General features: G+C 43.0%; 2 protein-coding genes across 5 annotated transcripts in view; both read left to right on the forward strand.

Moving 5' to 3' along the window:
• The window catches only part of LOC104363626 (cell migration inducing hyaluronidase 2), a 57,681-nt gene extending 37,369 nt beyond the window's left edge, over nt 1-20,312 (forward strand). For all 3 annotated transcript variants that reach the window (XM_042803815.1, XM_042803816.1, XM_042803817.1), the window contains 6 exons: nt 10,947-11,129; nt 12,986-13,199; nt 13,961-14,062; nt 16,323-16,483; nt 17,770-17,879; nt 19,960-20,312. In XM_042803815.1, coding sequence (XP_042659749.1) covers nt 10,947-11,129; nt 12,986-13,199; nt 13,961-14,062; nt 16,323-16,483; nt 17,770-17,879; nt 19,960-20,180 — 991 coding nt within the window. In that variant the 3' untranslated portion in view covers nt 20,181-20,312. The remainder of the gene's footprint in view (nt 1-10,946; nt 11,130-12,985; nt 13,200-13,960; nt 14,063-16,322; nt 16,484-17,769; nt 17,880-19,959) is intronic.
• The window catches only part of LOC104363625 (cell migration inducing hyaluronidase 1), a 117,549-nt gene that overhangs the window by 33,789 nt on the left and 55,862 nt on the right, over nt 1-27,898 (forward strand). For both annotated transcript variants that reach the window (XM_042803818.1, XM_042803819.1), the window contains exon 2: nt 27,606-27,713. In XM_042803818.1, the coding sequence (XP_042659752.1) occupies nt 27,638-27,713 (76 nt within the window). In that variant the 5' untranslated portion in view covers nt 27,606-27,637. The remainder of the gene's footprint in view (nt 1-27,605; nt 27,714-27,898) is intronic.

Consider the following 27,898-nt stretch of genomic DNA (forward strand, 5'->3'; position numbering starts at 1 on the left):
TATATAAAGTGCAGAAATACATAAGAATGTGCACAGAGGTTTGCATCTTCTGTAATCCAAACAGCACTGCAATTGCTGTTTCTTTTTACATAAAGTTTGAAAATGTTAGGACTCAGTACAGCAAAATTGTAGGCTGTACTGTATTTATTTCCCATGTTTTCTTCTAGCGTTATATAAAAGCAGGGTATATCCATTTTAGATACTATGTTTTTCCCTTGCAATCTGTTTCATTTTGCATAATTTATGTTTTTGAGTACTGTTCCTCTTACTTCGTTGAAATTACTTGTGCTTTGCACTGGTACAACTGTTAGGAGAGAGTCCTGCAACCCAGTCAGTTTTGCAGTGACAGACATTACCGTGGTTTGCACAGATGAGGTGCTGCAAGAGATGAGCACCACAAAAAAACATGGCCATCACCTTGGGTTCTGCAGTTTATGTGACTCCTTGGTAACTGATAAAGATACAATACAATAAAAGGAGAGAGGTATGCAAATCGAATCTTCCATGATTACACACAACCAACCCAGCCACACACAGGCTCAGGTCTGCAAAGCAGGTTTTAGATAGTTGACATGAAAGAAGTCAGAGGCACTGAGGATGTGAAGCAGCACGTACTGCTGGTAAATCTGGTGGGTTCCCAAGTCCATCCAGTATTACCCACAAACCCCACAGCCATCTGCTGCTCCTTCAGCAGAGTGTCACTGCTGTGGTTTTGGATTAGGATAATTTTGGCAAAAGCTTGAGCTCTGTTTGGTTACCCTGAACTCTGGAGTTGAAGATGTAAGGAAAAATACTGTCCTTAGTTCTCATTACGAAGCCCCATGGGAATGCAGCTGAGAAGGGCAATGCTTCCTCTTTATACATGCCCATTATAGCAAGTGACATATACCTCTTGATTTAAAGATGCAGTAGCTGTAGGGCCGTGATCGAGTTGCTGGAGGATCAATGTTTGGACACTCCTGTCACAGAGGAATTATTAGAATTAAATCACTGTTTTTTTCTATTAATATATCTTTGTGCACTTCAAGGAAGAGGAAACCATTAGTCACTCATGGACAAGCTGAGATTTGCAATTATTATCTGTCTTAAAATGATTAGCTATTTCCTTGCAATTGTAGAGCTAAGTCTTCTGCCATGTAACTGGTGGTTAATTTATCACTGTGCCAGTTAACACTTGCCAAAGCTCTGGCCCATGGTTTTCAAGCACAGATTCAAATTTGAAGGCAGCACTGGGACTTTGGTGAAACTCAGCTTGAAGTTTAGCTCTTGTTCAATCAGCAACTTAACTACATTTTACTATTGAAAACCACAATGTGGTTACGGTTCTCTTTGTCTTCTGTGAAGCCAGTTATTTGAACAGGGCAAAGGTTTGTAGATTTTTCTGATCCAGAAACAGTTGGCAAGGTATGTGTTTTGAAGAATTATAAACAAGAAATATACTGTAATGAAGGAAAACCACAATTGTACTTCATTTCAGTTAGAGCATCTTGCTAAGAAATAATTGGGAATGAAATGTGTGGCTGCTCTGTGTACACCTCAAGTATGCTGGATGCTAACTGTGCAAGATTGAAGGCTTATGCAATGGCAACAGTGAAATGTCCAGACTGCATGCAAAAACGTGGAGAAATGAGATTCTTGTGGAAGGGTAAAGGAACTGAGGTGAAAAAGAGGATTTAGGAGTTTGAAGGAGAACAAGTGCCTGACTAAGCTGTTCCATGTATGACCTTTATTGAACACTGTATTCCAGTAATTTCAGGAATGGAAGAAATCTCAGATTGTGGGGCCCAGAGTAATCAGAGTTAGAAAATCAGGGAAGACTTTTACCTGTCTCAAGTGGCTTTATGTTTTGTTTATTCTTTTTTTAATCCAAAATACTGAATAATCTGCCAGAAAACGAGCTCTTAACATAGTAATATCTGTGTAGAATGTGTGAGGCAAACCAGAAAACGTTTGATGAACTTGAACAGCAGTATTCTAGGATTAATAATTACAGACATAACCTGAGTGAAACTATTTTTAATCCTGTCATTGTAGAATGGTCGATAGATATATCCAGGATGCTGCCTGTGCAGCTAGACAGCCCTCATGCTTCTGGAGTGATTTGCTCTATGCTGGCTAAAGGAAGGTCAGAGGGGAAATAAGGAATTTGACAGAGAAATGTGTACCAGGATTTGAATTTCTGTGGAGGTCAAGCATAGTACTGACATTGAATACTTGCATGATTAACGCTTTCTCTGCCTCTGAAGCACGGTAGAAAGAATCAATAGAAGTCATGCCAGTTGAAAATTCTATTAAAAGACTGGAGCATCCAGATTCCTGGGGTGGGCAGGAGCTGATCAGGATGAATTCACATGACTCAGCTGAAATTGGCTGCTTTCTGACAGCTGCAAATCTTGTCCAGTGAGTTTGGAGGCATGGCTCGGGTGGACTGACTCAGCGGAGGAGGCACCAGTTAGAGCACAGTCACCAAGCAGATTTTTTTCGTTCTGTCATGGGCACCTGAAGGGTTGCGGCAGTACTTGTGTCTTCCTCGCACTGATGCAAACCATGTTTAGAATAATTCCTCAATTGCTTCACTTCCATCAAAATATGTCGCTAAACCAAACAAAATTGCCGTGTCTCCACATGTTGCTGTCTGCAGCCATGTGGTGCAAATGAGCCGTTCAATGAGTGCCAACTTCCCTTCCAATGAGAGATGTACTTGTTTGCATTCATCGGGATAGCTGTGTCACTAGCTGACTGATGGGCAAATACAAAGCCATGGTGAGACCCACAGGCTTTGTTTTCAGGCTGCTGGGGAACATAGCTGTCTCAGCAGAAATGCCTTTTTGAGCTATAGATAGGGTTGTCTGTCTAATGGCTGGGAGTTTCCCTGTGAGGGTGAGAAGGTGGCTAGGTATTGATGCTTCAGGTAAGAGGTAATGCAGGACAAGGAACTTCTGAATGTTTTGGCAATTGAACAGGAGAGCACCAGCTGGAATTTTAATGAACAGGAATGAAGTGTGCTCCAGAACCAGTCCAGATCTGCTGAGGATTGATCTCATCAGGTATAAAGCGTGTGTGAAACCTTCGTGAAAGGAGAACTCAGATCCCTTCTCCATGGGCTGCTTCTTTGTTGGAGCAATTTCCACCCCCTCAGAGCTGTTTGTATGTTTTCTTGTGGGATTTTTTTCTGCTTCACATAAACATGAGAATTATCTGTAAGACTGAGTTAAGGGCTTTCCTCAGAATTACTATCCTGAGGCACAAAGGCCCACAGAGAGCATCAAGCTTGTTATAGGAGCGGGGAGAGGCTTGTAAGCCAGGAGAAGAGGATGGAAAACATTATTTGGTTGCAAGTAAGTGCCTCCGTTCAGGTGTTGGAAAACAGTACAAAGATTGGCACTTCATACAGTAAGCAAAGTCAGAAATGAAGTTCTTCAATTTAATGACCTAGGCTGTGTGCCTGTGCAAATTTTCTAATCACAGAAGAAGCTAAGGCAAATACTATTATCAAAGACACAGTGCTGTTCAGTAAATCAGCCAGGCTTCTTTGTGCTATCAGCACATCTAAAGATAAGAATTAAATCTCCTCAAAGCACATATCTGAAGTATAGTGTAGTAAGTTGTGTTGTTGAAGCAACCTGAAAAGCAGTGGCAATTAGATTAGACATTCCTTGGTTTTAATGAGTACAGGCAAATAACTCTAAACTTGGTCTGTTAAGGCTCAGAGGAAAGGGTTTTCCCTTATTAGGGCTCTCTGCTGTGGTTTGACAGAAAGAATTCAGGGAAATATGAGCAGCTAATAGTATAAAGAGGGTATTTTTTGTAGGTAGATTGCCACAGTCCTGCAAGCAGGGGCTTTCCTTTGTACTGCACGTCTCCTGACAGATGCTGGCTCCAAGGACAGTGCAGAGCAGCCTTGCCCAGGCTCTCTTAATTGGAACTCTCTTAGCTTCACCTGGAGGGGTACAGTGAGGCTCATAATATTGATGTTCTTTGGTGCCTTGGTGGAGGAGTTGAATCCTTATGAGAGCCTTTAAAAAAAAAAAAAAAATGCAGGGAAGGTCCAAACTTCATGTCAACAGCAAGGAAAAAGGCAGATGTCCGTGTGTGTGCTTGGGCATGTCTCCAGCCTTTCCCCTGCTGTGATGTTTGTGCAGGGATGGGTGCAGGTGCACTGCTCAACTCCTGTATTTGCTAGGCTGAAGTTCTGTGCTAGGGTTTGTTGTCATACTCACCAGTGAATAACCTTAATTATCTGAAAATTCAAGAGCCTGGAATGAGCTTGTGTCTAAATTCTTCATTAAAAATAGTGGAGCCTTTGGACGCTGGATGATATGAAGCCTCCAGGATGCTTCAACCCATCCAAAGGTGGAGATTTCAGTGCAAGCAAACTTATGCAGCCCATGTCTGCACTGAGATTATGAGGGACTCACTGTATTTGTATTCACCATGGTTGTGTAAGTAGGCATTTTTCCTAAGGCTTCTTAGTCAATGCCAGTCTGATTCATACTTTCAGCTACTTGTAATTTTTGCGATTAAATTCCATAGCGGTGATAAGGTCTGGAGGAAAACAACGATAACAAGACAGGGCTAGAATGTGCTTGTTGCAGACTTGCCTACTTTGTGGACATTTCCTAAATATATATTTTTTTTTCAGATTACTTCTAAATGAGCTTTTCCTCTTGCTTCCCAGATTGATAAATGCACAGGAAGGCAAAATTAGTATTTCAAAGTGGAGCTAACAGTTTAAGGCTGTGACTGCTTTCTTGTTCTTGTACGTACATGAGTTCTGACCTCGATCCCCAAGATCTGGATCTAACACAAGTAACACCAGCACTATTTCCAGTAATAATAAGTAAAGTGCTACTTGGGTTTCATAGCCTGCCCCTCCTGATAACATCTGTAACTCAGAGTTAATCATCCACACAACACAGAAGTCAGCAGATATATTTGAATTCCCTTCTGTCTATTTAAATCCCTTAAATTACCCACAGGTCAACCCATGGATGGAAGCCAAAAGATTTTTTTTTTTTTTTTTTTAAATTGGAAAGAAGCTAAAAAATTTGCCAGAACACCAGGTTGCAGATTGCACCATTTTAGTACAGCTGGGCCAAAGCAGGTGCTGACATCACTGTGTTTGAGTGATCCTAAAGCCCCATCTTTGCCTCCCTGCCTGCATCCCTTGCTACTCTCTGTCCTCCACGGTTTGCACTTGCAAATGGCCAGGATTAACAAGGTGACTCTGAGGAGAGACATCCTTCCTGAGCTGCTCATTTTACAGCATGAATTAGAGCAATCTGAGCATCAGACAGTCCCCAGATGGCTGTGGAAAACCAGGTTGCTTGTCACTTTGAAGCCTGGCACATGAAACCTGAAGGTTTTTCCTTGCTTTCACCCTTCTCCTGGCCCATAGAGTAGGGCTTGGGGTTCCTCAGGGCCACCAGCCAATCCTGACCTGATCTGCATCCAAGGCACAGAATCAGGAAAATACAAAATACACAATAGTCAGCGATAGAGTGCATTAAAAAAGATACAAATTGAATTGGGATGTGATTCCTCCATGAAAGCATGTAGGGTGGGAAAAAAGATGATAAGATGATGTACTGTATTTAAATGCAGGAAGTGCTTATTTTTGCTTGAATACAATTGTCTGTGAGCCAAATGCTGGCTGAGTCAGACCCTGGTTTTATGAGGATCAGCAGAAGTGTACCTCAGGGCAGGATTCCTTCTATAATTTGTTGAGCTGCACAAAAGCAAAAATTATTCTTTTTGCCTAAGGAGGCACATGGGCAAAACCAAAAATTTGCATTTATGTTAAGAGATGGTCTATGCTTTGGAATTTTTAATAGCATTTCCTAAGTAGCAACATTTAGGAAAGGCATTTAAATCCCAATACACACAACTCTAGTTAGCTAAACACATACATAACTTGTTACTATCCCAGAATCAAGAGGTCTTCCAGGAGAGTCTAGCCTTAATAACAAGGTCCTGAAAAAAATTGCTGGATGTTCGCCCAGTAGCCGTGTTTGTCATCGCAGGGGGTTTGGATGTGTTTAATAGACTTGAGTTGCAGTCAGAAAATCAAAAAGAAATCTAGAAAAAGAGAAGGAGCGAGTGACAGCTGCAGGAAGCTGATGGGAAATGTGGGTTCAAGGAAAAGAGGTTTAAAAGTGAGAAAGTGGTAAGGACGTGGCCAGGTTCCTTGCAACCCTTCACTCTTCTCAGCACCTGTGAGATGTGTGGGTATTTCTCACTCTGTTTTCCCCACCAGTGACGCTGGTTGGAGAGGAGGTGGCTTGTCCTGAAAGCAGGTTTTGTGCCAGAGGAGATTCAGCCTGCTGCTGGGCAGGTTGTTGTGAGGTTGGGAGACATTTTTGGAGAGAAGAAACAGCTGTATCCTGACCGAGAGCAAGGAGCATTGACCTCCTGTGATTTATTCTTGAGATGGGTTGGAGGCTGAATGGTGGCTTTGCTTTTTTTGTCTTTTGAAGTTCAAACTTAAGTCTGTGAGAGACAAACTTACCAAAGCAACACATAGGGATTTCTGTTTGGTTCCCATGTTATGAACAGGAAAGTTTCAAATTCCCAGTTGTCTCACTCCCTTTGAAAGTTCATCTCACGTAGATGTTGACCAAAATGTCAAAGGGGTTGTTTTTAAATAGGAGTAATAACAGTTGGGGGAGACTGACTCACTGGATGGAAGTCTCTTTTTTTTTGAGCCCAAGGAAAAAATAAGTAATTTTTAGTTGTACTCTATGGCATTCCCTCATTAGCTTACCCCAGATTTTCGTCAGTGAGATCAGGATTTGGACTGTGCACTTCCATGGTCATCAGCTACGTGACACACCATGTCAATAAACATGGTGGAGCTGTTCTCTAGAATAATATTCATCATCTTAGAGATTCCCTGTGCTAAAATACAGCCAGGATTGACATCTGGCATAATGAGAAACCCCAGCACTAGATCATACCCATTTGCCCAGAACTGATACTCCATCCGGTGTAGTGAAGGGGCATGTTCACAATACTGAACAAGTGTTATTTGTCCTCTCCCAGGCAGTGAGAGTCCCAGACGTGCACTCTTTCTATATTTACTCCAATCAAATCTCATCTCCAAGTTACATGACTCACTTTGCATCCCACCACTTGCAAAAGTCTCCCCTCCTTTGCCTGCATGATCACGTTTCTCTGAGTGGCTTTGCCTTTGGGAGTTTGGGGTTGAACTGGGGGAGTGTTCTGAGGGTTGTAAATGAGGTATGTATATGTGTACGTGCAGATCTATATCTACCACGTGTCCAAGGACAGGAAACCTCTTGCCTGCTTTTTTGCTTTTCCCTCCTCCTTTTTTGCTTTTGCTTATCCCAGGAAGCCTGCTCAGTGCCAAAACGTAAGAAAACTTTTTTAACACTTTGTCTGACATTTCTGCTTCACCTGAAAGAGCCAGAACTGCAAATGCCAATATCCTGGTGAAAAAAAAGAAAGGCTTCTTGGATTTGCTTCATCCAGGCATTTCCAAAAGGAAACAAACAGACTAAACACATTCATAAAAATGCATGAAACACACTGTGGGGATTGTTGAATGACAGTAACAGAGGGGCAGAAGTGTCAGGTTTTATACACACTGTTGTTGGCAGACCCTCAGAAATTTGCCAAGTGGTGTTTGAAACTGTTAGGACCCACTAAACACTGACTTTTTGCTAGTACAGATTTAGCTTTTCTCCTTCAAATACTTTTTAAAAAATTATTATTATCGGTAAAAACACATAGGAAAATGTTGGCCTGATTAAGAACAGGAATGAAAAAAATAAGAATGTTCCTTACTTATAAATTAACTGAACTTTATCACTAGAAGTTGTGAACACAGTTACTTAGTTTGGGGGTGAAAATACTTTAAATATCTCAAGCTCAATTTAGTTTCCTACACATATAATATGACTTTCACTTAAAATGACAGCTAATTCCAAAGTCAGACTTTCCACCTGAGACTATTTTTATTTGTTTCTCTTGCAAGAAACTCCTAAGAATGAAAGTTTAAAATAAAAAGTCCTGTGTATTGCTACATTGGACAGCATTTTGTTTATTGGTAGTCTGACTTTTACCCCATATGTTTTAAATTGTTTTTCTCCTTTGTTTTTGCTGGTCTTTAAGCATAAGAGCATCTAACGCTACAGATGTTCCCACAGTATTTAGGTAAGGGTCTGAAATTATTCTGAATTCATAATTTGAGATCTACTATAAATTCAGTGTTTTCTTTTCTTGCTAGTGTTGCATGTGTCCCTAAGCCTCTGGGGCATCTGCGAAGATCCCAGTTGACATGCTGGTACTGAGAGCAGCAGAGAAAGGACTTAATGCCCTACGAGATATTTAAGCTGGTTCAAATTTTTCTTATTCTGCTTGCAAATATTCACCCCAGAGTACTATTTGGTAAATAAGACAGAACTGAGAGGTTTAAGCAGAAAAATAAAGCAGGATCCATAGTTTATTGACCACCCTGAAAAAGAGAAAGGCTTCCTGCACTTGAGACCCAGCCAGGAGGTCCTTGGTGGCCAGTAGAGTGGCTGAGGAAGGTGCACGCACATCTGTTTTACTTTGAACACAGTGTCCAAGGTGACCCATGCCTGATTACTGCTTGTTGCCCAAGGTATTTCTCCCTCAGTTTTGTCAATGGCTGGAGAAAAGGCATCTAACCTCCATCCGCTGCCCAGCTGCGAGGCAGCGTCCTGTGGACCATCCCGCCATAGTGCTGATGTTTCTTGCTTTGCTTACCCTGGAGATGGTGGAGCCCAGTTCAACATCACAGCCAGGTATTTGGGAGGGCTTATGGTGGATGTTGTACAAGCTGAAGAAACAGAACTGAGGTAAAGAACTAAATAGGAAGCTGTTAAAATGCCACTAAATTAAAGAGAAAATAACCACCTTATTCTTTCCTATATTTACATAAAGGATAACTTCTAATACCTTCCCTTCTCATGTCTCTTTCCAAGCCCTTTGTTGTGGGAATGTACTTATTTCCATCTCTTCCTCCACAAGCTCCAAGGGAGGTGCTTTTCATTTGATCTTTTCAATCTTGATATAATTTATTGCAGCCTTTCACTCAGCCTGCTCATGTGCACACTAGATTCTAGCACTCATATTCCCAAATGCCCCGGCAACTCAACATGGTCACAGCTGTGGTTTTTTTCACACTTTTTTTTTTTTTTTTTCTTTCACCCTCAGTTTCATTTTCTGGTGCCTTTCTTGTTCCCCAGTGAGGTGGCAGTCAGTGTAGCACAGCACCAAAGCTGGTTCCCAGCATCTGAGGGAGATGACAAGCCCTTTTTGTGACGGTGTCTTTGGGGGATGAAATGTGCTAACACAATGCAAATCACCCTTATGAAACAGCCAAATGTCTTGGGACTCCATCCTAAAAATATTCCACAAATATGGCTCTGGTGCATTTCTTTAATTTCCTCTAGTCAGAAGCCAAATCATCTGAAAATATATCCGTTTTCTAGCTGTCCTGTGTTATGACACAGCTGGAGTTGGTTAAAATCTAGAGGGCAGTATCTGGCTTAAGCTGATGGGTCTTTGTGCAGCTTTGATTTATTATTCCAGAACAGCCTGTCCCCTCTTCCATCCTGTAGAAAGTTTTGTTTTGGTTTAATGGGAAAACCAGAAAAAGACTGAAATAGCTTTGTTTTTGTGCTCCCCATGTGTAATGCAAAATAGAGGTGTAGGCATGCAGATTCCCAGATTTCTCTAAATCTCCCCCATTTATTGCTCTGTAGGCAGGGATGGGTGGCAGGTCATTTCAGGGAAGGCTTTGGAGAAACTTTGTCCTCCTGACCCAGAAAGACAGTCGATGAAGGTGGTATTTGACTTTCTCTAAGGCAAATTTATGTTCTCACTTTTTAACTAGGAAGCCAAGTAGTTAAAAGAATACATTTGAAACCTGAATGGTTTTGGTAATATAAGGAAAGCTAACCACAGTACTGGTTCAGGCACTTTCGTATGGCACACTAAGCCACTTCAGAGGGTGGAAAGGAAAAAAAAAAAAATTCAGCTAATTATCTTGGTATTCAGTTTTTCTTTTCAAATGTAAACTTCTTGTGGGTTTCTGCTTTGCACAGTACAAGTGCATCCCACAGACAGGAAAGGGTGTCGGGAACTTCTGCAGAAGATCCTTCCCATCAGTATCCAAATTGCACTATAACTGCATCTGTTGGCTTTGAGTCTTGTAACAAACATTTCCAGTTTGGAGCCAGTTTTTCTCTTCACGAGGGTGGCGATGTGAATCACAGGATAAAGGAAAGCCATGGGGGTGATTTTTTTGTAAACGTGCGTGCCGAAATTGTGGTAGACAAGAGTTAAAAGATGGTTTAATTTTACCCTTAGTTATTCTAAACTGACATTGAAGAAAGAGCTGGGGAGATGGAGATTTTAATGCAAACCGTAATAATAAACTTTGCTGTAAAGTGGAGGAAGCAGGTCTCTTTAGACCATGGCTCTGGTTCAAGTCAGAGATTACTTTCTAATTCCTGAATCTGTGCCCCCGGTGAAACGTCTGCTGGATGCTGGTTCCCTCTCCCGCAGCAGCTCCGGATAAACTAAAACAAGCCCCGGCTGCCTCGGGAGACACAAGCGGGTATGTGACTGGTTGTACCTCAGCCTTATGGGGCAAGGAAGAGAAAATCTCTGGTTTTAAGGCATCCTGGCACCTGACTCAAAGTGCTCTGAGGTCAGCCGGGGTCCCTGGATCAGACCTTCATAATAAGCAGCCGTTGTTTCCAGACAAAGCAAAAAAATCTGATTTTCTTTGGCTTTGAGGATTTGTTGTGTTTTTTTAAAGGAGGAAGAGAACCTCATAGGACATTTCTTTGTTTTCCCCTGAAGACTGTATTCTTGGCTGCAGACCATCTCTTGTACTCAAGCCTTTAAGTGCATTTTCTCTCTCTCCCCCTGCCTCCCCTTTTTGCCAACAGAGGAGACTGGCTGCATGTTGCCCTCTGCTATCCCAGGGAGGCTGTTTTCCAGGTGGTGGCAGATATCTACCAGCGACGGACAGGGACGGTGCACAGCGTGAAGCACTACCTCGCCGCCCCGTCCCGGGCCAGCGCTCTCAGTGGGGCCGGCGAGCGGCTCTTCTACTTCGACAGAACATCGGGGTGAGCCCTGCCTTGCCCCTGAACGGGCAGCAAAGCCTCAGGGTCTTTCTCTTACCAGTTCCAGCACTTCTTTCCCTTTCGCATATTTAAAATTCAGGCCCATCCATCTTGCACGGTCTTCTCACTGATTTCAATTCGAAGTGGATTTATAGGCTAGAGTACCTGGGGCAGGCCTAGGTCTGTATCACTGAGCAGCGATTGGCATTGCTGTTAAGAAAATGGCTGATTTCTTGGCTGGACATAGCTCCTTTGAGGCATCCCTGCTGCTGAGATGTAAATATCTGTTAAAATCCATTGTACCCCAAAGGGCCATGAAAAGGAGCCCTCTTGTGATGGCTGCAGCTCCGACACTGAGATAGTTTGGGAAGTTTCACCTTCTTCATATTCCCAGGAAGATAGATTTCTAAAATCATCACAATCTAATTAGATTTTGTGAAAAAAGGAGAGCACCATAGTACATATCTTATTTTGAAGGCACGAAGAGAGTCCTAGAGATCTTGCATCATCTTCATAAGACTTCAGGACACCTTTGGTTAAAAAAACATATTACGAAACTGTGTTTTTCAGTCAGCTAAAATAGTTAGAGAGGAAAAAACTGTTTTGTGGTCTAACCATGAGTCCCATGATGCTTCACCTGACTAAGTAGCTACTTCAGGAATCAATCCACAAATGCCAGATTTGAAAATAAGACTGGATATATTTTTTCATTCAGCTATAATACATATAATACATGAGCAATCGAATCCCGGAATGCCTTCCCTGCTAACCGGCCTCCTAGCTGATGGCCACGTCTCTCTCATTAGAGCAATTGTGAAATAACAATTTGCTAATTAATCTTCTTTTTTTTTAAGGTGGGGGGGAGGGGAGGGGTGGGATGAAAAGTCACCCAAATTCTGTAAATAGGTTGTTTACTACTGAATAGTGGGGAAAATGGTTACACCTGTGGGGAAAGAGCCATTAGCTGCCAGCATCCATCTGAGCCTGGTACATGCAGATTGATGGGTCTAACCTAACTTCATTCTGGCTGTATCAGCCTTTTTGTTCTCTGTTTAATTCAGCAGTGATTGTTTTAGCCTTTTGGAGTACAGAAGTTATGGGATTGACTTTTTTCTTTTCCTGTTGTTGTTTTTTAGACTCTATTTCGTAATGAGTGGGATGTTTCCCCTTCTTTTTTTAACCCCACATGCTGGATCCTTGGAAAGGAACCAAGCTTACTCATTCTTTCTTCCAGACAAATAGAAACAAATACTTAGTTATAAAAGAAATAGAATGAAAAATCCGTTTAAACTTCATGTATCTTTTTGATCCTGGAGCTGAACTGAGCTGTTTATATAATTTCCTCAGCCTGAATTGCAGAATGGACACGATTGAAACCATACTTAGCACAGCTACAAAAAAAACGAACTCCAGAAGCCAGTAGACCTTGGCTGCCTTCGAGCTTTTGTCATGCATGCCTAAGGCTAAGCTCTGCCTGCTGGCCAAGACCAGGCAGTGTGGAGCTGAAGGGGAGATGTTGATATTTCCAGGCAAGCCTGTCTCCTTTAGCACAGCAGCCTGAGCACTGCTGCTGATCATTCTCGGGTGGGATGGCAGCACGGGGTGCCTGGGGCTGGAGGGGGTGTCTGCCCCACACGACGCTTGCCTTCCGAAGGCAGCTGGCTTGGGCGTAGGGGCTGCAAGTGCTGCAGGTCTTGTCATGCAGGACCCGTTTTGCAATGGGTGTGCCACGTTACACCAGCCTGAGTTGGTTTGCGACGTTGGGAAGTGTGAGGGATTTAAGCAAGTGCAGATCCTGCCCCTACTCGGCTTGCCCTCGCAGCACGCGGTGGCTCTGATCCCTCTGCTCTCCTTTGTAGGTACCTGTTTGTTCACCTGCAAGCCCACGAAGCTCGGAAAGGACACAGTTACTGCTCTCAACGAGGCTGCGAACGTATTAAAATCATGGCGCATATGTCCCCAGGGGACTCCCGGAGCTGTGACCCAGACCCCTTCCCGCAGAGGCCGGCAGCTGCCCAGCGCCCCGTGAACCGGCACCCGGCTGGGCCGTGCAGGGCCTGTGGGGCCCCGCAGGTACCTGCGTGGAACAGCATCTGGGGTTGTGCAGTGTGCGGGCAGCCACACGAGGCCAATTCATGTTCACGGCGTATGAGGAAAAGCCCTAGGGAATTCCCACTCGTGAATCTGCCCAGCATCGCGCAAACTGTGTAGAGGGAAGGGCTTTGCTGTGGATTTCTGCAGCTTTTCACGCTGTGCTTCACAGGTAGCCTCAAAGAAATTGCCCAGCGGGAAGCATGTGAATGCACATTCATGGTACCTTTTTTCCCCATTTCTTTCTTTTAAACAAGAAAAAAAGGACTCTTGGGAGGGCTCAGACTGAATTAGGTTTGAATTCCAAAGTACGACATTGCTGCTGAATTTCAAACTGGGAAGCAATTCTGTTTAATAGGAATAACTGGAAAATTAGAACCAGGTTCTCTACTCATTTACTGTAAATTCACCCCACTTTAAGTCCTGTAGAATTGTTTCAGGCTCATACAGATCTGCACTTGAGTTTATAGCCAGGCAAAATATATGAAATTCATATTCAACTTTTAAACTTACTTAGTGGCAGAGTGACCATCAGAAGTCCCTTCCAATCAGCATTGCCACAATTCTTTAGTAAATGATGTCTTAATAATGAGCATTTACTTGTGAACTAGGACAGCAGTTTGAAAAAAGAATTCTTAAAGTTTTTCAATCATATATACAAACATTAGTACCTGGTATCATTTTGTTGGTGAAAACCAGTTAGCAAGCCAGTTTTTAAGTTTCTGTCTCTGGTGTAATTGCAGCTTGCTATCACTAGCACACCCTCAGTCAAGTATATAAGGATCCAGATCCAGTCTCTCAGCAAGGCAGACACACAAAACCACTTGACATCTGCGTTCATTAAGGTATGTTGTGTTTTACTGCATTAAAAATGGTGATTAAACAGGGGAAACTTCATCTCCAAGGAAAGTTACTGCAAAATCTTGCTGAGCCTTGGTGGAAGGAAATGGGAAGTCCCCCTGGAAGAGGCAAGTGCATTGTTCTCCCTTACAATTAACTTCATTAAAGTCACTGGGAGTTCTTATTCTATTCAGATGAGGATTTGAGCCCTTAGGGAAAAAAAAAGGCCTTTTATCACCTCAGAAGAAGAATTAACACCACCACTCTAATGTAGAGGAAGCTGAGGGGGGGAAGCACACCAGAAGTCATTGTTTACAAAGGATGTGGGGAAAAAAACAAAGTTTGTTTTTCTGATTTTCTCTGCTGGCATTGCACTAAAAGACAAAAATAACTGTATTTCACTACTGAAGGGGTTTGGAGCTGTTAGGTAGTCCCTGCATATGCCTTATATGCCTGCCTGGATGGTGAAGGGTGACTGAAATCATGCTTGTAAGGACACTGTCCAGGCTTACATGCCTGTGTGCTACTGAATTATAATTAATGCTAACAAATGCCAAGCAGAGCCGGTACAACATCCTTAAGGAGTGTCAGCAGCCAAGATTTCTTGCCATATGCACTGGCTGCATCTTCAAAAATTTATTCAAAACCATTAGCAAGCAGGTGTTAGTGGAGGCAGCACCCCCACCTGTGGTGAAGCACAGAGACTGGCTTAGTATCCTCAAGGCTTCTTTGCCTTTTCTAAAGCTTTAATGTGAAGTGTTGTTTTTCAAACAAAGTTTTATTTCTGACACATGTATTCCTAGCTGAAGTAAAGGCTGGGCTAGGCGAATGATAAAGATTAATGTCTAAAGGAGGGTTCTTACCCTGTATCTTAAAAGCTGCGGGAAACTGGGAAATAAAGAAGTGAAGCAGAGGAGCCCCCACTACCAAAGCGCATGCTCTGTTCTTGTTTTGCTGAATGAAAGGCAAACGTCAGAAATGTTTTAAATTTCTAATCCAAGCTTCCCCAAGGACTGAGTGAACCGGGTGCGACAGTGCCCTGCTCCAGCTCCCATGGGGCCAGGTGAGCCCTTGCGCTGGCTCTCGGCGGGTCTGCAGCATGCGGACAGGGGCAAGACATGCAGCAGGGCTGTTTCTTCTGCCAGTGGCTCACATTTAGTTCGTTTTGCAGTGGTGGTTGCTCTCTGCTCTGGGTACATCCAGATTTTGACACAATTCCCAGGTTTAGGAGTGTGAGAGAGTCAGGACCAGGCAAAAGATTTAGTCTGTCTTTGCTCCTCCTCACTCCCCTCTGCCCACCCATGGACTGGACAATCATGTTTCCCTTACCCTTGACCCCCTGTTGCATTCAGCATCCTCCAACATCTTGCAGAAGCTACTTTTTAACAGTTGGCTCCCTCACTCAGTCTGGCCCTATATTCCCTGGAGGCATTCACATGTCTCGGATTGATGGGAAGTATCTGACCTCCCTGGTGCCTGTGGGCTTTGGACAACTATGTCTATTACAGTGGCACATTGTGCACCCTGGGCTCAGCTTTCTGAGAGCCTGACCTTGGCATACTGTTGCTCTCCTCGGTGGAGGTTGTGTCCTCCCAGGCTGGGCTGCCCTGGGATGCTGGGAAGACGCACCAGTGCCGGGCACCTCAGAGAGCCTTTGCTTTTCTAAAAGCAAATATCATGGCACATCCTGAGAGGTGTAACCTGGGGAAGGAGCCCTTGCTGTAGGAAAGGGGGAGAGTAGGAGCCACTTGTGCTACAGCTTCTTTGAGGCACTGGGGCAGCTCTACCAAGAAGGAATATTTTGGGTTTGATATTTACATATCCAGGGAAAACAAAAAAAGCCCATATGTCACCTCTCTTCTCCAATCTGCTGTCTCAGCACCTCTCCCTTGCTCCGTGATCAAATCTGCTTTGCCAAGTGACAGCAATTTCCCCCACATGGAAAGAAGCTGTATTAAGACTGAACTAAGGATTTTACTCCCAGGATTTTTGGCTTCCCAAATGTATTTTCCTAATACACAAAAGATGCCGATGACCTCATTTCTCATATTTTTGTACCCCACTGAGAACTAAGGGTTTTGCTTCCTCCAGCCACTGACGATTTATCAGTGAAATCACTTCATCAGTACTGATTACACATTTAAAACTATAGGGTGTACACCCTTGATACTTTCCTTGCTTGTAAATCCCTTACAGAGAAGCAGGATCTGAGTCTGAAGCTTCCCAGCCTGCCACCATAAAACCTACCTCTGTTTTTTGTTGCAGATAAATGACACAGTTTTCCTGTTCAATAGCCATGGGATATTCTTTGTGGTGCTAGATGGATGTTCAGGAGCAGTCGTGAGTAGGCGGCACTTTGTTACAGTTACTGGTGAAAACGCCATCAGTGCAATAACTGATTATGTTCAAACATTTATAAAAGAGAGGTAAGCAAACTGCTGAGAGCACAATTCATGTAGCAACCCGTGTCTGATAGACAAAGAAAGGAAAATTACCTACTTACATAACCAAATCTGTGCTCCAAAGAAATCTGGCACAGATTAAATATGCGCAAATCCCAAATATCACCCAGATAATAAGAGAAGCAGCATCTCTCCCAGGATTGTACAGATTAGACCAGACAGAAACAGGTTTTCTGGGAAACTGGCAATTCCTTCTAAGTTAACTATTAATTTTCCAGCATGGAGTAGATAAAGTCCTTGCAATGACATTTGCAATCCTGCGCACCTACCCCAGTGTCCAGCAATTTCCTGGCAGCCAGTGATTCAGTTTTCCATTTCTGAAACGAGTTGGTTTGTGTTTACTCTTACTGATTGTTTTTGCCTCCTGTGACAGATGAGAATCTGAGGTGTGCCAGATTTTCCAGTAAGACTTTTCTTGGGCAAGCCAATGAATAGACCTGCCTGCCTGCAGGCTCTGTTACCTTGCATGTGTCCTGGCAATGGTCTGGATCATCTCTGTTTGTGTCTGTCCCACATTCCTTGTGGTTTTATGTGTCGCCACATAACATGGAGCAACAGAGATTTATAGATAAATTCTTGGCTGCTGGCAGAAGCAGGTCAAATAACCAGAAAACAGACTTTTAGTCCAAGGCATCTCTTAGCAGTTCATGACCAAAGATTTGAACACTCCTGAGTTATTACATCTGTATTTATGCACGAGTATGTACGTGTATCAAACGTGAATGAAGTGACATATATCCATATGATGTCTGCGCATTCAGTTTGATTTTCTGGAAGACCGTGTATGTTGCAAGTCCAGGCATTCAGCTAAATATAACCAGTTGTGCAACCTGTAATTCATTGCAGGTACAATTCACTGGGGGCTGAAAACACATCTGTGAGGACCAAAGCCAGACTGAGGCTTGACTGAAAATCAGACCCAGGATATGGATGGTTTCAGAGTCCTAGGGCTGTACAGCAACTGAATTTTGTCTGCAGCTGAGTGTCATGTTCCCGTAAGGGATGCACTCACAAGCAGTCATTTGTGTTCATTTTGATTTTGTGTGAAGCACAGATTTAATTTAGGAACATTTAAATACAGACTTAAATTTAGGAAAGCTTATGTGTGATTGAAACCAATGGGATTTAAGCATGTTCTTAAAGTTAAGCAAGCTCTTAAGCACTTTTCTGAATTGGAGCTTAAAGGTCTTGCAGATTCTTAATGAAGTAATAGTTTGCAATCATGTATTAATTACTGCCCTTCTTTTCAGATCACTTGTTCTTGTGTGCTCTAGAGATATTGCAGACATGGTGGAGAGCTCTGAAATGTCTGTTTTTACCAGGTTAGGTTCAGCAAAGCCTGTTGTCTTCCACAGGGAAGGTAAATGTATTTATTCTACCGTGTTCCTTCTGCTTAAGAATTACTGGTGTGTTTCCCTACCAAAAACGTACACATACATATACAGTGCTTATCAATATATTTGCTACCACAGTATGCCAGGGTAACCTGGTAAAAGCCTCTTGGCTTAGGGATGGTGAGAAGTAGGAGAGTTATTTTGGGGTTTGGACCCTACCTCAGCGATGAGAAGCTATATGCTGCAAAGTTTTCATCCTAAAAGAATGAACAGAAAAAAGAGAAAAAAATAAAAAGAATAATTTGATAAAGATTTTATCTCTAAATTTCAACTGCTTTTCAAGGAAAAACAATCATGAACTGAAAGGTTGATGAAAAAGAGAAAGGTCTGAAGTGAAATAGAAGGATTTTTTTTTTTTTTTTTGGTTGTAAGGAAGGTAAAATCACCAGTTTCGGGAAGTTCTTATACAGTTTTACCTTGTATTGCTGCAAGAAATCTATTGGTATCGTTGGTCCAGGAAATCTATGCTGGGTTTCCTACTGGAAAACTAGGGGCTATTGAGTCCAAGTTTGGATGAATAATTTGGGTGATAAGGAAATCAGGAAAACAACCAGCCAGCTTGATGCGGATTGCATTTGCAATCTCTCAAGCAGAGATCAGATGGAGAATTGGCTGTATTTCCAGCTTCTTTTTTTTTTTTTTTTTTCATGGGGATTTGGGGATCTTTTTTTCCATACTGCTTTACTGAAGTTTATATCGGTTTCTGGTTCAAGTTTCAAAGCTATGACCATTCCAAGGGACAGCATAGTCTTTACAGCAGATACAGTGGTTTCACTTCAGTGCTTGTTTGATTCCCGAGGAGCTGCCTTTTCTTTTATCCTTTTAAAAGTAAAAATTTCAGGATTCCTTTTTTTCTTTTTATCCTGAAATGTCATTGCTTCTTTCTTTCATCAAAGCCCTGAATACTTTTGAAAGGAATTTTTTGATTAAAAAGCAATCTTTTTTGTTTGTTTTGTCAAACATTGTTCCCTGACCTACCTGTGCTGCTCTCTTGGGCACAGCACTTCCAGGTTGTTTTGGGAGCTCAGTTCAGCCCTCCAGCCCTGACAAAGAGCAACAAGCAGGGCCACCACCGTCCTGGGGACACGCTGGCTGGTGGCCATCTCCTTGCCCTGCCACTTCGTTGGTGACTGGCAGTGGGACTAAGCTGCTGCTGGCTGATCACCTGCCGCCCCTGTTTTGCTTTTCCTAAGGGCAAGGGTGTTCACCCACGTGTCTGCCCCGATTTCCAGGCTGGGTAATTATGTTCGGCTTCATGCGCTTTCTCCCGCTGATGCAGGTATGCGCACTATTTGACTTCACAGCTTCAAAAGTGATGGCATGCAGGACTGGTCTGCGCTGGGGGGGCTGCGTTTCAGGGCAGGCTGGAACATTTCTGCCAAGTGCATATTGCTTCTGCCAGGGATAATGCAAAAAAACCCTGAACCTCTTGACCCCAACAGGATCAGGATTTAGGGTCTTGTTGCCTGGCTTGGCAAAACCTTATTTAAATAAAAAGTGTTTACAGGAATAGTCTCGATCCAACTAGCTGCAAATAGCCTTGGGAGTCTTTGCAATGAAAAGGATAATATAAACACAAGATATTATTATTAAAATGGAAGAATACATAATGCCTTTGTACTTTGTGACAGCAGAGGACCAGAGCAGAGTTGACATGGGGGATAGTTTAGGCATAACAGGAAGAAACTGATGTAAACTAATAAAAGAAGGATTCAAAACGCCTAACCATTTTCATGTAGTCAAATATGAAAAAGTGTATCTTATTTTAAAATAAAGAGTAAAACAATATTCCTGCTAACTGACATCTGGGAACCTATCAGCTTACTGAAATACCTGCAGATCTGTGATACAATGAGGTTACGATTTTGGTGAGGCTCATTCCCTCTTTCATCACCCTTTTTGTCTCCTAAATGTTCTGTTATTTTAATCCAAGGAAAAAAAGAAGGGCTAAGAAGTTTCCATGATGTGTGGAAGAAGTCCATGCTGTGCTGCTAATAAGTGAACCGACCCATCCAGGGGGTCACTCTCTTTGTGTCTGTTTTTCAGGGAGTTTTGCCATGCTTGGCTATAAAGGACGAGCCAAACCCTCTTGGATTAAAGTCCTTAATCATGCTGGTTATCAGAAATCTGCTTCTCTACAGCATTATGTTCCCTTGAAGCTGAAAGAATATCAGTGTCCAGCTAATGCTGATGAGTCGCTAAAATACGCTTTTTCTCAGAACCACTTGGAACACATCTCTGCTGAGGCTGTAGCACCGCAGGATTAGCATCGCTGGGGAAACATCAGCCAGGCAAAGCTCGCTGCTGTCAGCAATACCTACTCTTGTTTTTGCAGGATTGTACCAAACTGATGGTGTTCACTTGTATATTTTATAACTAATAAATATATTCTCATCTTACTCACTATGGTAGAGCTTTATTTTTCAAACAGTGCCTCACAGGGCAGAATAGGAAAAGCTTGTGAGCTGCCATTCCCAAGGAGAAGTGTTTCAACATATCTGTGATTTGGTATCTAAAGGTAAGTTTAAAAGGCTGCTGCTCTCTGGTATGACAGAGACTTTGAATGATATTTGGCGTGGAAACTTCAGCAGCATCCAGGGAAACAGATGAACTTCAGCAGAGGTAGGGAATTCTCCCTTCAGTCCTGTTTTCCTCCATTAATGTCTGCTTTTAAAAAACCGAAGTGTCCATCTGCTGTGGCATATTAGGTGAACTCAGTACCGTCTGCTTGGTAAGCATGCAGTGATCTTATGATAATATCTTCTAATCAAACTGAATATATAGGGTGCAACAAGGAGGTATAAATGTGTTTCCATCTGTACCTAATAACTGGTGAAATGATGTTTGCCCAACTGATGTGAACATTTAATTAAAGACTTCCAGGAGTAAAACCCAGGATAAAGTATGTGCCATGTAGGGTAAAGTCTTGCGTTCCTTTCAGACAATGCTCATACTGATTTTCTGCTCCCGTTGAGGACTGAAATACTGCCAGTATTAGTGGCTAATTCTCTTTGATTTTTTTGTTTATGCTGCTGCTTTTTGAAGTAAAGACAAAAAAGGAGCTTTGTATGCAAACAGAGAAACAACTGGTGACCTCACTGACTACAGTTTAAGTACAAAGTTACCCTGAAATGTTGACAGACCCCGTTTTGGTTTGAACATGATGTTACTTGGTGACAGCAGTGAAGGGGCAGACGATTTCAGACTATCCATATCTTTGTAACACGGGTGCCTCAAACAGGTAGGTGGAGGCTTTATTACTATGTCCCGTCGTTTCTTTGGAATTCTCAGAAATGGCCAGAGCAAGTTGCTACAGGGAAAGGTTAGTGTTTTGTTGGCCAGACTTTTGCTCCCTGGTGAGTTAGTTGCTCTGGCATCCGCGCTCCGGCCAGCTGATATTGTGCCTCTGAGTGGGGCTGAACTCCTCGGCTGGGACGCTGGCCTCCATCGGACACGTACCGCCCGGTGGTCCTTGGGCCTGGGGTGAGAGGACACCTGAAAGGTTTACAGGCAGAGAAGGAGACTGCGGCTCCATCCCCACACCAGGTAGGAGAGGTGCGAGTCGGGTTTGGCCAGAAGAGAGGTGCTGGCTTGCTAGAAAGTGTGAAGAAATCACTGAAGCTGCTCAGTAAACATAAGATAGTGATGAACAGGACATCGTGGGCCTGTGCTGGCCCCTGCGCGGAACGATGGAGACTGATGTCCTTAGTGGGATGAGAAGTGGTACAAGAGCCTGAGCGGCTGGGACTGACCCTCTAAGGAGCTCCATGAAGTCCCTTTGAACTCCTATTAGTACCTAATTGTTACGATTTCTGAGGCTGTGCAGGGGAAGAAAAGCAAGATGTTTTTGGCTTGTGAGTGTAAACCCAACGTTGGAACAAGTACTTACAGAGCAAGCTTTTAGCTTCTTGGAGATTTATTTGATAATCTGTGACAGGTCCAGACCCTGGATCCCAATAAAACTTTGCAGAGCTCTAACCCCAGGCTCAGACTAAATAATTGGCAAAGGAAGAGCCTGGTGAAGGAAGGAGAGGAATGTGCCTAAACCTCTGAAAAATGTCTATTCCTCCTCCCGCCCCAGAAGGAGAGCAAATGGCAAATGTCCTGGAGAGGAAGGCGTGGAGCCGTGGCGAGCCAGATGCAAACAGTAAAGTACCACAAAAGCAAAAAGAAAAATATTTACATCCTGATGCAGTTATGTGGGTAGTTAAAAGCAGCAGTTTGAAGAGGATTCAGGATGCTGTGATCCTCTTCAGCCACTGCACACACATTCCTTACCTTGGGAGGGAAAAAAGGCTTCAAAAACAGGGACGCTCCGCAGAGGGTACAGTTCTTCCACGGATCCTTGGGACATTCAAGATGATGTTTTCAAAGGCTACCCCTAACTTGGCATGCACCAGAAGTCTGGGTGTGTGAAGCTGTGGGGGTAAGTGTCGCGTGGACGTTGTGTTTGTGGGAAGCTGTCATATTCCTCCCAGGGACTTGCTGAGCAGGAGGATCTCCACCTGCATGCTGGAGCCCAAAAGGACTGTGCATGTCCACGTGGACCTGCGGATAATCCAGGCATGTTCAGTAGATCTAATGCACTCAGGATGTACGGCCATCCTGGTTATCCCCAGAGCATTTCTGCAGTGGGAACACGGTAGCTCTGGTGCTCCCTGAAAGCATTGGCTTGGCTGTATGCTGAGTTACTGTCAGCAGGCACAGCAAAGCCAGTGCACCCTGAACCTCAGCAAATGGGTCTCAGCTTCCCACCACTCTGAGGCTTTAAAAACTTCATGAGGGTTTAATTCAGTGAAATGCTGAGCACTTCGAAAGCATGTGAAACTGGGAGTCAGTCAGCCTCGGATGGGTGGAGTGGTGTGAATTGCAAATGATTTTGTTTTAGCTGAGCCAAAAATTGCTTCCTTTCCTTTTCAAGGTCTGTAAGCCTCTGCACAAAAAAAAAAAAAAAAAAAAAAAAAAAAAAAGTTCATTCTGAAAAAACACATAGCTTTAAAATAACTTCTTTTGCCTTTTATTTCTGTCACAAAATAGTTTGCCAATATTACAACAAATTTGCAAACACCTTAGTTTCCTTTAATTTATTCGTTGTAAAAATTTCCTCTAACTTCTGCTCCTCATTCAGAATCTGGTTTTATGAATATCAGGAATCAAGGAACTTGCAGTGATATTTACATACGGAATATGTGAGAATAACCTTCTTCCCTGTAGGGAAAGTTACTAGATAAATTTATAAGAAACCAAGGTTCATTGGGAAAAAAGTCAGAGTACTGTTTTTGACTCCAGTATTGATTTCATTGAGAAATAAAGTCTGTTCCTGAGTTTAATCCTCCTCTACTTGCTAGTAAAATAGAGCAGCTAACGGCTGGGTGGCAAGCACAAGATCAAGATAAAGTGCAGAGGCAGCTACGCTGCTGTCATGTGCTGGGACTGGGAAAGCATTTTCATTAGTGATCCGTAGAAATTCATTTGTTTATTTGTAAGACTGTCTGAAGGCTTTAGCTGTGCTTGTGGCTGGATGCGCGAAGGCTCCCTCTGCACAGGAATGTCACTGGAGCAAGAGCTGGCATGTCCTTGGGTCAAAAAGACAAATGTGCTCCTCAAATCCATCTTCCCAGCTGGGGCCAAAATGCAAAGTTCCCTGAGTGAGGTGAGAGGACAGTCACTGCCATGCAATGTCAGCAAGAAGATAGCAGAGGGCTAATTAAACAGCTCCTCCCTCTCTCAGGAATCAGCGTCCAAATTGGTGGTGGCTTATTTGCATATGAGTGAGGAAACATGCAACAAGGTTTCAGACCTAGTCATGAAACCGCTAAAACCTCATCATCAGCTGTGGCAGTGGGAGGGTCCAGGTTTGGCTACCCAGAGCATGAGGAGTGCACCCCAGCCCTGGCACTGACCCATCGGGGTCTCCTGGAGCATCTTGCCTTGCAGGGGTGATCCCTGGGGAACACAGATTTTACTCACAGGTCACCTCAAGCATCAGTGCAAATTTGTGTCTGCTGAGAGTTCGCTCCCCATTAGGCTAAAAGGCACATTTCCATGTGAGATTTTCCTGTTATTCTCTGGGGACAGCTCCAGATCCCTGCTTTGTCCCTGCACAGGTCTGTGGTGTCTCTGGCTCGGCTGTAGCAGCAGTAGTAGCCATCAGGTTTCTTGCTCCTATTTGACATCTTTTTTCAGGGGACATCAGGTAGCTGCTGCTTTTCGTCCGTCTTTGCATGTTTGTAATGGATGGTTAATGCCCCCTTTATAAAGCTTCATCTTCAGTAGATGCTGAAAGTACATCCTCCAAAGTGTGTCAAGCCAGTCTTAAAAAGCGCTTTATCCCAATATCAGGAGTTATTTTTTAAAAATTTTGGTGCCAGGCTTGGGTGGCTGGCCCAGTTGTGTGAGGTGGCAAGTCGAGGTTGGAGCCTGGGGTGTGTTTCTGAAGGGCTGGCTGTGCCGCCCCGGAGAGCTCTGCTCTGCCCCTGGGATTCGGGGTGTCTGTGTGACCCCACCATGATGCCTGTGACAATCCAGCTTCCTCTTAGCATTTCTTTGACATTTTGCTCTCCGGACTGTATGCTGTGAGTTGCCTCCAGCATTAAAACCACAGGGAGGGTGGTGGATAGGGATTCCTGTCTATGCAGTGCACTCTCTAGTACAGTATCGCTGCTGACACCTGCAGTAGCAGCCAGCTGAGGACTAATGGTTTCCTGCATCTACTTTTAGCATTGTCTGCTGCTATTGTTCGCTTTTTTGGAAAGATCCAGCAGCTGGGAATAATTTCAGAAAGTCTGCCCTGCCAGATCCAGGGATATGAGTCCCGCTTGCCATTGCCAGGCAGCTTTTAATTGCTAGATGAAAAAGCTTTTCTCACCCAAGGGAGGAGTCACAGATGGTATTTGAGAAATGTTGGAGTTGATAGACTTAGGAGGACACTTGTATGGCCTTTATGCTCTCAGAGTGCCTGAATCTGCGGGGAGATTTGTTGACATTGCTGGTTACATCAGAGCTGAAGTCAGCCACGTGGCGCCCGTTCAAGTGCGATGTAGCGTACGGCTGTATCCCCACGCGGCTCTGAGCGCTGAGCTAACGAAACGGCTGGCTGGCAGGAGATAACCACTCCCGAGCCCTCGCCAGCAAGAGACATTATTGAAAGGAGCCACTATCTCTTCCTCCTCTTATATTAAACAGTAAAATCAAACATGTTTGTGTGTAATATTTGGGAAAGATGCTTAACTGAGAGCCTTTGAAGGAAAATTCCTGAGATTATCCTCCGAGCAGCATTTTTCCAGCAGTGTGTTAGTCAGAGCTGAATCAGAGGAGTCGGATCCTCTTGGCCCTCTCAGCTCTCAGCCTTTCCAACCCGAGTGCCAGTTAATACTAACGCGGCAATGAACTTGGGCTCACTGCGAGCTGAATCAAACACCCTACCTCAGTCACAAAATAAGCAGGATATTCTTTGGATTGTGGCAGATCAGACACTACAAAAACATTGGAGCCTCGCACACAGCTGATGCCTCCAAAGATTACATGACTTTCCAGTGTCTGACTGCTTGTTGTGATCTCTGCTGAGGAAGATTAATGTAATCAGGGAAGCAGTCCCCGGTGAGTAACTGGGGATGTAATACCAGAAGCCATTTTGCACAACCTAATGGTAAGTACTGTGCAGTTCTTGGCTCTAAAGAAAGAAAAGGCCGTGAAATTTCTTAAACTGATTTCCTACCAGTTTGCTACAGGTTACTGTCATAAGATCACAAGCTGGACAGGGCAGAGATGTACCTCTGAGTTTTTAAGGGGCCAGAACAAAGGCATTTGTTTGCTACCTATGAAGCAACAGGAGAGCAGATGCATGCCATCACTGGTAAAAAATTGGTCCCTTCTTTTTATTTCTGTGAACTCGTGTATCATCTGAATGTATTTTATGACCAATACCTTACCGGTTTGAATCTGGATTTATGCAACACTAACCTATAGCTGTGTCCATGCTATAAGAAACACTCTTATCTGCAGTGACCATCCTGTAGTATTACCACTTGTTTAGTTTTTTCTCTATCATTAAAGCAGAATCTAGTGGTGGGGTTTGCAGATTATGCTGTGTAATAATCACTGATATATCTTGACATTTTAATGGTGACTGCTGGACTTTGGACGTACCTCTAATAATGTTCCTTTTAAAGAGCCCTGGCTTATCAAACATTGATGGTTAATGCTGTTAAAATGTCAGACACATGCAGCCTGGTTCTGGCACAAATTCCATGGCGACGGTATTGCTCTCTGACAATGTATATCATTCAAAGTTATAGCATTACTAAGTGCATTCCTCTTTTCTACTGCTTTGTAACAGCATTTCAGCACCTGATTGATTGTACCAAGCCCCAATTCTATGCTGTTTCCAGAGCTCATGGCTGTCAAATACACTATACCAAAACAAGCAAACATTTTCCTGATAGAGTATTTCCTGACAAATCTGGTTCTAATGCTATTTTTAATACAATCATTGGATTACATGTGGTTTGAACATATCATTGTACTTCAAGATATCACCTTTATGAAAAGTAGAGACATGTGTTTTGCATATATACATTGTAAAATTTGCTCCAGACTAAATCCTGGCTTCTTGCATGTCTTTTTCTCATGTTTTTTTGTTTGGTTTATATTAACAAGTGACATGAAAAATAACATATGTTTTTTGCTCTAAAGAAATTGGGGCACCCTGGAGTTTTTTTCAATTGCTTTTATTTTGCATCTAAGCAAGCTGTGCATACATTTATCTTATTTCATCATTGTGATGTGACATGACATCTACAAATAAATTTCTTTGATATTCCTCAGATACTGGATTACATGATAAAACCTTATGCCTCCAAGGACTACATGTGAATTTTAAAGTGTCTTATGAATACAGAAGTGGATGTCCTTGACTCAGTGTGTGACACATGTCAATAAATTGTCATGAACACAGGGCAGAGATGCAGAATCAATCACTGGAAACTGGAGATAATCACATTAATTCTAACTTTGACTTTCATGACACTGCTTGTTTGTTTTTGCTGGGGGTTGGCTACTGAAGAAATGAAAACATTAGGCAGACTAGTTTCAAAAGCAGCTTTTGGTTTTGCAAGAAAATTCTGGGCTGGCACATTAAATAGACAATGTTTTCTTGGTTCTGAAATCTAAGAAACTGCATGCTTCAGACTGAAGTGTGAATATGGTTTATCTTGGGGGTGCACAAAACACCATTGCTAAAAATGTGTGCGTAGTACGAGGGGAGAGAGGTGCCATTGAAAGGTTACTTTGTGCAAATTTGTCACTCTGCAAACGCCTTCTCTGTCGTGTTTCATTACTTTTTTGCACATGTGAATATGCAGCCCTAGAGAGTCTTGACGCTGGATATGTTTATACTGCATTCCTAAAGTGTTTTTGGCTACATCTGGAGGTTGCTTTCTGAGTGTCTATTTGGATTTCTAAGTGGGTTTATCCTAAATCAAACAAAGGGTAAGGAGCTGCCCATGATTTCTTGCTCTGTTTCTTGCTGGTCCCAAAGCAGCATGAAGGTGTTCTCATCCATGGAGCTGAATGGGAGTGGAAGTGGCCTGGCATAAAGCTGGATATAGTCATTGTTTGTGCTGTGAATGGTTTTTGCATGAGCTGGGGGAAAAAAAAAAAAGTGACATTTGCTTGATATTCTTTCTTCACAGGTATCCATTTAGAGAATTAAAAATCCTGAAGAATGGCTCTACCTATCTCCAAGTATCTGGCTGAAAATTTAATTTTTCTTCTGTTTGTAATCTCTTCTGTAAGTACAGGTAAGTTTTCCTGTCATGAGGAAAAATATAACATGGTTTGTAACATTATTTTTAAATAAAGACATTGCTGGTTTAGATTGAGCAGCTTTTCACTCTTCTTCATATAAGAATCAAGGGCAGAGTGAAAAAAGTCATGGCAAAAGCAGTTTTCTGATATTCCAATACTCCTGATTAAGGGCAGCTGG

Source organism: Tyto alba, unplaced genomic scaffold, assembly GCF_018691265.1.
Source record: "Tyto alba isolate M040663 unplaced genomic scaffold, T.alba_DEE_v4.0 Super-Scaffold_41, whole genome shotgun sequence".
Taxonomy (NCBI): Eukaryota; Metazoa; Chordata; class Aves; order Strigiformes; family Tytonidae; genus Tyto; species Tyto alba.